Consider the following 14,199-nt stretch of genomic DNA (forward strand, 5'->3'; position numbering starts at 1 on the left):
ATAAAAAGAAAATCTAAATTAGAGTCTATCAGCAAACCTTCAAGTTGCTCAGTTTTTGACACAATGCTTCTGAAATTCAAATGTCCACCAAGCAATCCTTTAGGTTTGAGTCGTTTGTCCCACAAGGCTTTAGTCTGATTTACTGGTTGAAAGAGTTCAAACTTCCTTTTAACCGCCATTCTATTAAAAAGTTCTTTATGTGTACAGTCACTCGGATTAAATATTGCGTTTTGCAGGGATACGTTTGAACTTACAGGTATATTGTTGCTTTCTTGATGTAGTTCAGCAACGTTTGCAAACTCCGGTATATCCGACAACAGCGACTTTCCTTCGCAAACTGGTCCCGGATTAGAATGGACATCACCTGCCAGTAGAAGCGTAATCATCATGTAGCCGATCAGCCTGTGATATGGACGGTAAGATCTCAATGTTGAACGCGCCCGAGCTGGAGTTGGTATATTGGCCTCTCCGTTGTTCAGTACTTTAGAATATACTGCTTGATGACTCCATTGAGTGAACGTAAGACAATCAACCTGCCGCCGGGTACCGTCAGTTTGGCAAGACCAGCAGCAACGCAACGAGATCAACAAGAGAGCAAATGCGTAGGTGAACAAACAGCCTCTGTACGCCACGTCGCCAAAACATTTCCTTAATCTGGCACCGGGTATGGGGCTAGTTTTATAACAAAAAACGTTCTTGTTAAAATAAGTCTTGTACTTGTATTTGACTTTAGCTGTGCAGACACCTGCAGCACCTGCCTTGCTGCCCGTCCGCAACGCCATATTGTAATGAGTCCTTCCCAATGTGGCTCCAGTATCGCTAGCAAAGAATCAAACTGTTCCACTGACACTCTGAGGTAAATTTTGAATTGCTCGGGATAATTTCGCAACTCCTTGATAAGGAGGTGAAACTCTCCTTCCTCTCGGCGCAATCTCAGGATTGGATGGACCCAATATTTCCTCTTTTTATTTTTCTCTTTTTAAGAAGAAAGAGGGCAACAAAATCATCCTCACTGCTTGACGAATCCATTTTGTATTTTTTGCGTTTTTTTCCCGCAAAGGTTTAATAAATACGCATCGGACTCAGTGTGCAAGGTTTCTGTGCGTGACGAATTTTAAGGCTGACGAACACGAAAAAACGCATACGAAAATTTCGGACTCAGTGTGCAATGGCCTTTAGACAGTATTCTAGATTATTACGTGTGGGAGTTTTTTGTCCAATAATTAGAATCTCTGTTTTTTCAGAATTTAGAAGTAGGAAATTACTAGTCATCCAATTTTTTTATATCAGCTATGCATTCCGTTAATTTTGTGAATTGGTAAGTTTGAAGAAATATACAGCTGAGTATCGTCAGCATAACAGTGAAAGCTAATTCCATGTTTCCTAATGATATCTCCTAATGGTAGCATGTACAGAGTGAAAAGCAGCGGTCCTAGTACTGAGCCCTGTGGTACGCCATACTGAACTTGTGATCGATAAGACATCTCTTCATTTACTGCTTCAAACTGATAACGGTCAGATAAGTATGATTTAAACCATGCTAGTGCTATTCCACTAATGCCAACATAGTTTTCTAGTCTATTTAAAAGAATGTTGTGGTCAATGGTGTCAAATGCAGCACTAAGATCAAGTAACACTAATAGAGAGATACAACCACAATCGGATGATAAGAGCATATCATTTGTGACTAACGAGAGCAGTCTCAGTACTATGGTACGGTCTAAATCCGGACTGAAAATCCTCGCAGATATCATTTCTTTCAAGAAAGGAACACAGTTGTGAGGATACTACTTTTTCTAATATCTTTGACAGAAAAGGCAGATTCGAGATCGACCTGTAAATGACTAATTCTGTAGGATCAAGTTGCGTTTTTTTAACGAGCGGTTTAATCATAGCCAGCTTAAAGGTTTTTTGGTACGTATCCTAGAGACAAAGACGAATTAATGATATTAAGAAGAGGATCTATGACCTCTGGGAGCATCTCTTTCAGTAGCTTAGTTGGTATAGGGTCTAACATACATGTTGTCGATTTAGATGAATTAACGAGTTTGCAAAATTCTTCCTCTCCTATAGAAATAAATGAATCAAATTTTATCTCAGGGAGACTAAAATGCACTCCCTGATGCGATACTGTAGTAGATGGTTGCATAGTAAAAATTTTGTCCCAGATGTTATCAATCTTAAGTGAAGAAGTTCATAAAGTCATTACTGCTGTGTTGCTTGGAAACTTCTGGGCTTGAAGCTTTCTTTTTCGTTAGTTTAGCCACTGTTTCAAATAAATACCTAGGATTATGTTTATTTTCTTCTAATAGGGTTGAAAAATAAGCAGATCTAGCAGCTTTCGGGGATTCACAAGATACATCATTTGTGATTATATAGACATTCTTAGTGAACTTTTGGTGACTTGACTCAGGAGGAGAGGAAGGGAGGAGGGAGAGGGGGATGCAGACATAAGGAAGAAGAAAAGTTTGGACAAGACAATGCCCTGTGCTCTTTCTTTGCGATCTTCTGTCCAGGGTGCGTTTTATTGCTTTATTGTACGGTGAATTTTATCTCAACTTTTGTTTTAGCAGAAAAATCTGTTCTTACATTTAAAACTTATGACCAGTAAGGGGTGAATCATCAAAGAAAATACATCACTAAATAAAACACTGAAGTACATAAAACACATACTCACACATGACATTGAGCTCAACAGCAGGAGAGATGTGAGTGTGTCCGTCTACAGCACAGCTATATCTGCCTGAATCCTCTCTTCTGACTGACTGCAGCAGGAGTTCATTGTTTCTGTCTCTTCTCTCAGTTAATGGCTGTGAGTTTCTGTACCAGATGAATGTTGCTCTGTCAGTCAGAGCGCAGCTGCTTTTACATCTCAGAGTGACTGAATCTCCCTCTGTCACTCTCTTAGGAAACTCCACCTGAAGATCTGAACACAACACACACATTATATCTAGTGCTGCTGTCATACACTGATTATTATTCAACATAATGCACAGAAGAAGAGATAAACCTCATCAAACTCACCTGTGACAGTAAGAGTCACTCCTGATTCACCAGTCCATTTTCCATCAGGTTTATCAGTGATGAAACTGAAATAGTACTCGTCTTCATCCATCAGTGTCACATGACTCAGTCTGACTGTGCAGTTCTGCTGTTGATCTCCCAGATACTGAAGCCTCTGACTGTATTCAGGGTCCTCAGACAGATCTGGAGGCTCTTCATTATCTATTACCAGTGTTTTGGTCCAGAACGCTTTCATGATCTGATGTCCAGTAGGGTATGTATAAGTGCAGCTCATTATCACTGTTGAGTCCTTTAGTGCACAGATGTGTGAAGGACTGTAACTCACACCCCAATCAGCATCAGGAACCCCTGAAACACAGATTATAGGGATAGTTTACACACACAAAAATTTTTTTTTTTACAATTACCCTCATGTTGTTCCAAATCTTTACGCTGTTATTTTTTCCCTGGAACACATGAACTGTTTACATTGCAAAGCAATAGAAATAATAGTTAGTGATGTACAGTACATAACTTGTACATTTATTTTTATCTTGGTACGTTTTAGTTTGGGGGAAACAATGAAACATTTAGCTGAACTTTAGTTTTTACAAAACTAAAGACTAAAATTTGCTTAATATTATATTTTTGATTCATACAAAAATGTGAAAGGGGGTTCAAAAGGATGATTGACAAAAGTTAAAATGAAGTTTGTAGTTCTGAACTGGATCCTCCTCCAAAGCGCTATGGATTGTGGGCAATATTAGCTGTTATAGTGAGCACCGATCCACACTTCAAAAATCCATCAGAAATAGAAGACCATACAGGGACTTCTGGCATACTCTTTTCAACATACTATGCTTTATGACATACTTATTTTAATATCACAAACTGTTAAGGATATACTGCATGGACATTGAGACGCATGGTATCACTTGCATAGATATCATATAATAAAGGCTAGATGTCTTACGGCGGAGTCACTTCCGGCATCACCGGCGGCCATCTTACCATAGGGAAGCTGTGAATTAAGGTGAATGATCAGCACGCACACAAATCCTCTTATCTCGCTGAAATCTTGACGGATTTACGAACGGTTTGGTTTCTTACAAACGTTATCAACGTGGCTATAATTCTTTCATATGGAAGTCCATTGTTATAATTATTCATATGTATGTAGTGTCATAACTACATCTCTGACGTTTATAACAAACCAAACCGTTTGAAAATCGGTTGAAAATTGAGCAAGTTATGGTTATTTAAAAGTACATGCACCATGTTACGAGTGAGCGAGCACCCTGTGGTAAGATGGCCGCCGTGTGCGGACGTTGACCTCCATTGGCCAGCAGCGCGCGAGACATCTAGCCTTTATTATATGATATCTATGATCACTTGTTTCAGCATCTTCTTCTTCTGTGTTTTGATACAGAGATTCTGTACTTTTTCAGAAAATGCAAAATAGTGCCCCCTACCGTATAACAGTGAAAAAACTGATAGCCTGAAATTTCAGTCAGTGGCTGGGTAAAAGTAAACAGATTTGAAGTAAATTCCTAAGTACACTTCCAGTGGACTAGCCTACTCAAAAACTCAGATACTCAGAATTAGGAGCATATCTGTTTTCTTTATAAATCAATTGTGGCGAGCAGGACGAGACCGCGAGGCCGGTGGCATGATTGCTGAAGTGCGACACCTGTGAGACGCACTGGTCTCGTATCTCTGACGGAGGAACGACGAAAGTGAAGATCGAGAGAGGACAAGTCTGAACTTGTGTTGTGCTTTGTTTTATTGTGACAGCAGTCGTCCGTGAGGGGCTGCTGTCTTTTACTTTCGTTTTGTATTTGTTTTATTTTTGACATTAAAATTGTTGAATGTTCGCTGGTTCCCGCCTCCTTCTTCCCATAACAACGAACCTTGTTACACTGTTACACCTTGTTCCGTCGCCATGGACGCTCGAGGCGGTGCGCTGGAGTGAGTTGCCGGGGGGACGGTTGAGCTCGCTGCCGGCCGCCTGGGTGCTGGAGGGGTGGCTGTCGTCCGTGAGGGAGCGGAGGAGTAGCCGCCGTTTGCCAGAGGCCTGAGCCTGTTGTCATCCGTCTTGATGGGGAGGAGCAGGGAACGGGGGACTCCTGCCGACTGCCCGAACCCGGAGGAGCCGTCGCCGTCGCCGTCCACCAGGCGGCGGAGGAGTGTCGAGCTGTCCACCGAGGACTATCCAGCATCACCGCCAGGCACCGCAGAGAAGATCACCCAGCTGGTGGAGGACCAGATGGCAGAGCGTTATGGGAACCAGACCAAGATTTTTCCTCTCTCGTCTCTGTCGCTCCTCATGTTTCCGTCTCCTTTTCTCTCGCCTCGTCCGTCCATACCCCCAGGTACCGCAGCTGCCGTGTCCGGTCTCCCCGGAGGAGGGGGAAGAGGGGGGAGTAGAGCACAGTCTTGTGGGTACTCCCTGGCCTGCGAGGGGCAATGGGGGTATGTGGCGAGCAGGACGAGGCCGAAGGCCATGGGAGAACGGCCCGAGGCCGGTGGCGTGATTGCTGATGAGTGACACATGTGAGACGCACCGGTCTCGTATCTCTCACGGAGGAGCGGAGGCACAAAAGGAGGAGCGACGACAGTGCAGATCGAGAGAGGACAGGCCTGAACTTGTTTTGTGCTTTGTTTTATTGTGACAGCAGTCGTCCGTGAGGGGCTGCTGTCTTTTACTTTCGTTTTGTATTTGTTTTATTTTTGATATTAAAGTTGCTGAATGTTCGCCGGTTCCCGCCTCCTTCTTTCTATAACAACGAATCTTGTTACATCAATATTTTCAAAACACAACTACAAGCCACGTATACTTAGAATACTTAATTATACTTTTAAGTATATCTCGGTCAAAAGATAGGTACAAGTAGGCCAAATATACTTAGACCTTTCTGTCAGTATGTCAAGTATACTTAAGTGCAATTTTAAGTATATTTCTGAGAAGTATATAAAAAGTAGACTGAAAGTATACTTTCTTATTTTTAGTTTAAAAGAAGTATACTAATAGCACACTTGAATAAATTTATTTTTCATAAGGGATGTCTCGTAAGCGATTGTGGTGTTTTGTTGTTAGATGTAAGAGTGCACATAGCAGTCTTCATTTACTAGTCCTGACTCCTGACATCAGAGCCGCTAGTGTTGCCAAAAGTGTCGACTTCGAAACCAAGGCGTTACTGAAATTGAAAAAATGTGACGAAACCAGCATTTCCCTCTAGCATTTTGAGCGCTGTTGAACAGATTCTTAAACACCTCTGATTGGCCATTGCATTCACACGCTCAACATATGTCTCTGATTGGCTACAATAATCAACACTTCAAAAACATGTTCTAAATAGACATCTTACACAGCGCTTAGATACACACAGGAGCGTTTAAAAGCAGGCATCTATCAGCGGATCCCTAATATATCCAATGATAGACGGATCCCCTGATAGACAGATGTGCTGATAGACACCTGCTTTCAAACATTCCCGTGTGTATCTGTGTAAGCGCTCGGTGAAGACAACATGTTTTTGAAGCGTTGATCGTTGGTAGCCAATCAGAGCACCTAAACACAATGGCCAATCAGAGGTGTTTAAGAATCCATTCAACAGCGCTCAAATTGCTACTATATTAAAAATGTCACTATGTTATTTATTGTTTTGATCAAATAAATGCAGCCTTGTGAGCATAAGATACTTCTTTCAAAAACATTTTTAAAAATCTTAATTATTTATGTAAAGACTACCCATTGGCCCAAAGATGGAGTCCAATGGTCTGGGCGAAGGTATAATGCGTGTATGTCTTTCCAGCGCTCCAGTGAAGTTCACTTAATTTATTGGAATTTAGTTTTAATATTACTTTAGCTCTACACTTAATCTGAATTCAATTTCAAATGACAATCAAATTTAGATTGTGTTTCTTATTGGAAAATAATCATAAATATTGATTATGAATTAATTTTGGTCTTTGATTATTCTGGGTATCCCATATTTTAATTATTCATTCATTAAGGACCCGGTGTCGCTTTGAGACGTCACGTCGCGAATGTGCACTCACGATCACAAACGTAGTCAGTTCTGAAATAGTCAGAGGATGCAGTGCAACTATTTTACCCTTAAGCGGTCGCCCATGCTTCCCAAAAGGTGTAATTTTTGGTAATAGTCGCAAGATCCAACGTGCTAAGTCAGTGATAGTTTAATGATGTGCCCCATGCTCCATTCATAAGTGCCTTCGGTTTGATCTATCCTGGACAGAGATTTGTGGGAACACCAGACTACACATTAATCTACACAGGAAAATCCCCAGAGTAAAATTAACTCTGCTCAGAGAACATTTGGTCCCTCTCTAAAGAGAGTTAAAATAACTCTGAATCAGAGTTAAAGTTAATGAGATACTTAAGTGATTAATTAAGTGATGATTGGGCATTAATGATGAACACCTGCTGTCAACAAGCAGAATCACTGAATGAAAGAGATTCAATAAGAACAGAGAAAAAGAGAAACACAAGAAGATGAAATCAAATGAAGACAAAAGACATTAAATCTGTGAAGATCTCAGCAGAGGAGGATTAAACAACTCCACAAACAGCATTACCAGCTTCACTTATTACTAACCAGATTGACTTAATTGGTGCCATACGTCTACAGAAGGTTTTTTTGAGAATTAACAGGTTTAGATGTTGACGATTTATTGAAAATCTTTGTTCACCATTATGTCGATAAGTGTTTCCTTTAGTTGGGCAGTTTGACTCTAGGCTTTTTTTTTTACAAGACTGTGGTTTTTGTAACCGTTTTTACCAAAACATGTAATTTGTTACAAAGAAAGCCAGAAACAAAGATGAGCAGGTGATACAGTTTTCAACAACAAAAAGTATAATAAGGCACTTATCTCATCACTGTCCAAAAGTGGTTATTTGATGGTAATAGATTATATTCACTAACAATTCTCTCTTGCCACAGATCGGACTCTGAATTTTGTTTTTTAAAATACATAGAGGTAATTTTTTTTTTAAAGACACAGACATCAAGAATCAGCATATGAATCTCAACAATGGTGACATGCTTCATGCTGCAATGCATGCTGGGAGCCACAATAGTATAAAACGCACAGCTCCCAGGATGCATTGCGGCATGAAAAATGTCACCATTGTTGAGATTCATATGCTGATTCATGACGTCTGTGTCTTTAAATAAAAAATCCCCTCTATGTATTTTAAAAATACAAAATCGAATGTCCAATCTGTGGCAAGAGAGTATTGTTGGTGAATATAATCTATTATCATCAAATAACCACTGATGAGATAGGTGCATGTATCTATTTTTTGTTGTTGAAAACTATATCACCTGACCATTTTTGCTTCTGGCTTTCTTTGCAACAAATTACATGTTATGGTAAAAACTGTTACAAAAACCACAAACTCACAAAAAGAGTCAAACTGCCCAACTGAAGGAAACACTCATCACCATAATGGTGATCATACATTTTCAATAAATCGTCAACATCTAAACCTCTGTTAATTCTCTATCCCCTGGTTTCACAGACAGGGCTTAAGACTAGTCCTAGACTAAAATGTAAGTCTGAGCTGTTTCCACTGAAATAAACTTGCACTGACTGATCTTAAAAATATACCAGTGCCTTTTTAAGTCAAGTCAAGTCAAGTCAAGTATATTTGTATAGCGCTTTTCACAATACAGATTGTATCAAAGCAGCTTCACAGTATTAAATTAAAATAATACAACAAGGTTTGTTTCTAGTGGAATTTATTGATAAAATCAAATTAGATATCCAGAATATCCCCAACTTTTTAGTTTTAAGATGCACATCGGTAAATGTTTTTTTCTAAGCATGTTTATAAAAATTACTTAAATGTCCTAATTGATCTATGGTCTAATCCTGGCTTAGTCTAAGCCCTGTCTGTGAAACCGGGCCTATAAGACCTTCTGTAGACGTCTGACAGAAATATAGTCAGTCTGGTTAGTAATAAGTGAAGCTGGTAATGCTGTTTATGGAGTTGTTTAATCCTCCTCTGCTGAGAACTTGTTGACAGCAGGTGTTCATCATCAATGCCCAATCATCACTTAATTAATCACTTAAGTATCTCATTAACTTTAACTCTGATTCAGAGTTATTTTAACTCTCTGTAGAGAGGGACCAAATGTTCTCTGAACAGAGTTAATTTAACTCTGGGGATTTTGCTGTGTACTATGAATAATGACTTCAGAATATTTCAGAATAAATCAAGATGTAACATTTATTTGTCAGGTAAAAATGTATCATGCCAATTACACAAGTGATTAAAAGCCAATTCAGAAATAATAAATACATGACATCAATTACTCAAAGATGACTCTAAAAGTAAGCAATGCATTCCTGACAGAGACACACATGGTCTGTGTTCCAAGTGTAAGACTTGAGAAAACACTGACACAGCACTGCATGGGGGTTTTCCTGGTTACAGGTTCCCAAAGACTGCTCTGTCACCTGCCCTTAAATACCCAGACCAGAACAAAGGGTTATATCAATATTTTTTAGAGTTGTTTTGGGTCAATTAATGTACCCCAGGGGGTAATGCCTGGTTTCGGGGGAGTGTCACGGTTGGTAGATCCACTGTCTCATTCTAGTCTTGTGTGTTTGGGTGTGTGAGTTCTTCTTCTTCTTCTTTTTGATTTTTAACGGCGGCTGGCAACCAACATAAATAGGTGCATTACCGCCACCTTCTGCTCCGGAGTGTGGAACAGAGTTTTACAATCTATTCACCAAACCCGTTTCTCTAATAAAATCGAAGAAGACTTTACAATTTATTTCTGGGTGTGTGAGTTGTCTCGTTACGCTGATTGTATTATGTGGGCGTTACCGCTGATTATCAGTGATCAGCGGCAGCTGCATGTCATCTCACCAGCCTATTTAATGCCCTGTCTTTCATCTCATGTTTGTCAGATCGTTGTTGAAGTTTCCCATGTTCGTGCCTGTTCCTGTTTTCCTCATGTTTCCTGTTCACCGGATACCGGATTGCTTCACTCCCGTTCTCACCTCTGGTTCACCGTCATCTTCTTCAGTCACCTCAGGATCGTCCATCTCAGTCCCTGCGTCACGCTCTCCTGCTGTCTGTGTTCCTGGTCTGACCCTCTCTCTCGGAGTGACTGCCTGCCTACGCTGAGTTCTGCATTTATGCATCTGACTATTCTGAGTTTCCTGAGTGAACCATTGTTAAAAAACATCATTGCACTTGCTATTGCTTCCGTCCTGTTTATCATTACAGGGAGAGGGGAGAATTATCAGATCATTATCAGACATCACCCAAAGAGGAGAACAGGATTCTCCTAAGTTCTCAATCTTTTTTCATAATACCAATGACTGCAATGAAATTAAGACCATTTTACTCACTGCACTGAGACATTTAAAATGATACCAAACATGAAAAGGAAAAACAGTAGATTCACAAGATACATAATTATGTGATATATAGACATTCTTAGTGAACTTTTAGTGACTTGACTCAGGAGGAGAGGAAGGGAGGAGGGAGAGGGGGATGCAGACATAAGGAAGAAGAAAGTTTGGACAAGACAATGCCCTGTGCTCTTTCTTTGTGATCTTCTGTCCAGGGTGCGTTTAATTGCGTTATTGCTTTATTGTAGGGTGAATTTTATCTCAGCTTTTGTTTTAACAGGAAAATCAGTTCTTACATTTAAAACTTATGACCAGTAGGGGTGAATCGTCAAAGAAAATACGTCGTTAAATAAAACACTATAGTACATAATACACATACTCACACGTGACATTGAGCTCAACAGCAGGAGAGATGTGAGTGTGTCCGTCTACAGCACAGCTATATCTGCCTGAATCCTCTCTTCTGACTGACTGCAGCAGGAGTTCATTGTTTCTGTCTCTTCTCTCAGTTAATGGCTGTGAGTTTCTGTACCAGATGAATGTTGCTTTGTCAGTCAGAGCGCAGCTGCTTTTACATCTCAGAGTGACTGAATCTCCCTCTGTCACTCTCTTAGGAAACTCCACCTGAAGATCTGAACACAACACACACATTATATCTAGTGCTGCTGTCATACACTGATTATTATTCAACATAATGCACAGAAGAAGAGATAAACCTCATCAAAGTCACCTGTGATAGTAAGAGTCACTCCAGGTTTACCAATCCATTTTCCACTAGGTTTATCAGTGATGAATCTGAAATAGTACATGTCTTCATCCTTCAGTGTCACATGACTCAGTCTGACTGTGCAGTTCTGCTGTTGATCTCCCAGATACTGAAGCCTCTGATTGTATTCAGGGTCCTCAGACAGATCTGGAGGCTCGACAGGATCTGTTACCAGTGTTTTGGTCCAGAACACTTTCATGATTTGATGTCCAGTAGGGTATTTATAAGTGCATCTCATTATCACTGTTGAGTCCTTTAGTGCACAGATGTGTGAAGGACTGTAACTCACACCCCAATCAGCATCAGAAACCCCTGAAACACAGATTATAGGGATAGTTTACACACACACACACACACACACACACACACACACACACACAAAATATTTTACAATTACACTCATGTTGTTCCAAATCTTAAACTGTTATTTTTTCCCTGGAACACATGAACTGTTTACATTGCAACACAATTGAAATAATAGTTAGTGATGTACAGTACATAACGTACTCGGTTACTAACGTAACCTCGGTTCTCTCTAGAAGAGGGAACGAGTACTGTGTAAGTATCTAACGCTAGGAGAAAATCCCTTTACCGCGAGATATTGAAGCCAAAAAATTATCCTTAATTTTGTATTACAGCTGATATATGGTTTTTCATCGCCGAAGCGAACCAGAGCGTGTGCATGCACAGCAAGATACGCAGAACTCGTTCCCTCTTCTAGAGAGAACCGAGGTTACGTTAGTAACCGAGTACGTTCTCTTACGAGAGGTCTCTCCTACTGCGTAAGTATCTTACGCTAGGGGACCCAATGTAAAACGCTGTGCGTGCTGGGATCTAACACCAAAGACCCAGGGGCGGAAGCCCTGGGTTCATATAGTGCACAATCACCAGGGGAACTCACAGGGAGTCCGGGAAGAGGGGGGGCGGAAATTACATCATACAGACAGGGCGGAGTTCGGCCTGAACTGATGGAAAATTGTGGGTCTTATTCATTTTGCCCATAAGTATTTTATGGTCGATCAGCGAGCAGCGCTCAGCGGACACAGTATTCTGAACCGATAGCATCAGAACAGACAGTACTGGTTTATTAGACCGACAACAGCCTGGCCTGTAAGGCGGGAACCTCTAGGTTATAAAACCTTATAAATGTACACGGGGAGGCCCAGCCTGCCGCCATACATATATCTTGCAAGGCAATCCCACTTGACCAGGCCCACGAAGAAGCCATGCTTCTCGTAGAGTGCGCTCTGACACCCAACGGGCACTGCATGCCCTTGGAAGTGTACGCCAGAGCTATAGCGTCAACTATCCATCTGGATAGGCTCTGTTTCGACACGGCTAGTCCCTTGGAACGCCCGCTGAACGAAACAAAGAGCTGCTCCGTCTGTCTGAAGACAGATGAGCGAGACACATATGCTCTTAATGCCCTGACTGGGCAAAGGAAGCTTGCGTCTCCTTCCTCATCAGAGACCGGTAGGGCTGAGGGATTTTGGAACATAACCGTGCCTAGGTTTGAGTATAACTCTTGAGTCATTCGGCCCAAACTCCATGCACGTCGCGCTTGCTGAGAGCGCGTGTAAGTCCCCTATGCGCTTTACTGAAGCGAGAGCCAGAAGAAACACTGTCTTGAAAGACAGGTGTTTAAGATCAATCGTCTGTATAGGCTCGAATGGGTCACCTTTCATGGCTTCCAGCACCGTAGAAAGGTCCCATACAGGGACTGAGGGAGGTCTGGGAGGATTCAGTCTCCTAGCTCCTCTAAGGAAGCGGATGACTAAATCATTCCTTCCTATTGACTGACCAAGCGTTGTTTTAGAGAACGCTGCTATGGCCGCCACATAAACTTTGAGCGTCGAAGGGGTCCTACCCTTATCCAACAGCTCTTGTAGGAAGGAGAGAACCTACGTCACCCCACAGTCTGGGGGTGATATGCCACGAGCTGTGCACCAGCTGGAGAACACTGACCATTTCGAGGAGTAGAGCCGTCGCGTAGATGGGGCTCTAGCCTGCGTGATCGTGTCTAACACTCCCCTTGGGAGGTCAGCGGGTACCCGTTGATGGCCCAAACATGAAGGGACCACAGCTCTGGGTGAGGATGCCAGATCGAGCCCTCGGCCTGAGAGAGGAGGTCCCTCCTCACTGGCACTGGCCATGGGGCAGTGCTCGTTAGCTGCATCAGAACTGGGAACCAGGGTTGGTTTTTCCAGAACGGCACTACGAGTAGCACTGAGCATCCCTCTTCCCTGATCCGTTCTATCACCTGAGGCAGGAGAGAGACGGGGGAAAAGCATAGAGCGGACAGCGGGGCCAAACATGAGCCAGCGCGTCCCTGCTCTTGGAGAAAAATTCCAGACAGTGAGCGTTTACTTGAGACGCAAACAGGTCTACCCTCGCTCTGCTGAATTTCTTCCACAGCAGTTGGACTGTCTGTGGGTATAGAGACCACTCGCCTGTCGGAACGTTGTTCCTGGACAGCCTGTCTGGTCCTACATTTAGGAGCCCTGGCACATGCGCTGCTCTCAGCGAGAGCAGGTTGCACTGAGCCCACACCAGGAGGCGTTCTGTCAGCCTGTGCAGGTGTCGCGACCTGAGGCCCCCCTGGTGATTTATGTAGGATACCACTGACATGTTGTCCGAGCGGACCAGGACGTGGTGTCCTCTTATTTGGGGACAAAAACGCGTCAGCGCGTTTTCTACTACCAACATTTCCAGGCAGTTTATGTGCAGAAGCTTCTCCCGTTCTGACCATTGGCCGAAGAACGGTCTGCCCTCGAGCAGCGCTCCCCATCCCGAGGTGGATGCGTCCATAGACACCACCCTCACACTCGAGGAAGTCCCCAGGCTTACACCTGATCTGTACCAGTCGGTTGCTTTCCAAGGTTTCAGAGCTGTGATGCACTTCTGATTGACCTTGAGACGAAGCAGACCGGAAGTCCACGCTCTGCGCAGTACTCGCGCTTTCAGCCAGAACTGTAGCGGGCACATGTGAAGCTTTGATTCATCAAAGTACTGATGATGCTGAGGCCATGAGACCCAGC

At 42.4% G+C, this 14,199-nt stretch overlaps 1 protein-coding gene across 1 annotated transcript in view; it reads right to left on the minus strand.

The window, feature by feature from the left end:
- LOC311283912 (sialoadhesin-like) overlaps positions 1-14,199 on the minus strand; it is a 112,891-nt gene that overhangs the window by 17,985 nt on the left and 80,707 nt on the right. The window contains exons 9-12 of the mRNA XM_084398682.1: positions 11,126-11,473; positions 10,779-11,027; positions 3,025-3,372; positions 2,678-2,926 (exon numbers count right to left, since the gene is read on the minus strand). Coding sequence (XP_084254808.1) covers positions 2,678-2,926; positions 3,025-3,372; positions 10,779-11,027; positions 11,126-11,473 — 1,194 coding nt within the window. The remainder of the gene's footprint in view (positions 1-2,677; positions 2,927-3,024; positions 3,373-10,778; positions 11,028-11,125; positions 11,474-14,199) is intronic.

Source organism: Rutilus rutilus (assembly GCF_951802725.1).
Source record: "Rutilus rutilus genome assembly, chromosome: 2".
Lineage (NCBI taxonomy): Eukaryota > Metazoa > Chordata > Actinopteri > Cypriniformes > Leuciscidae > Rutilus > Rutilus rutilus.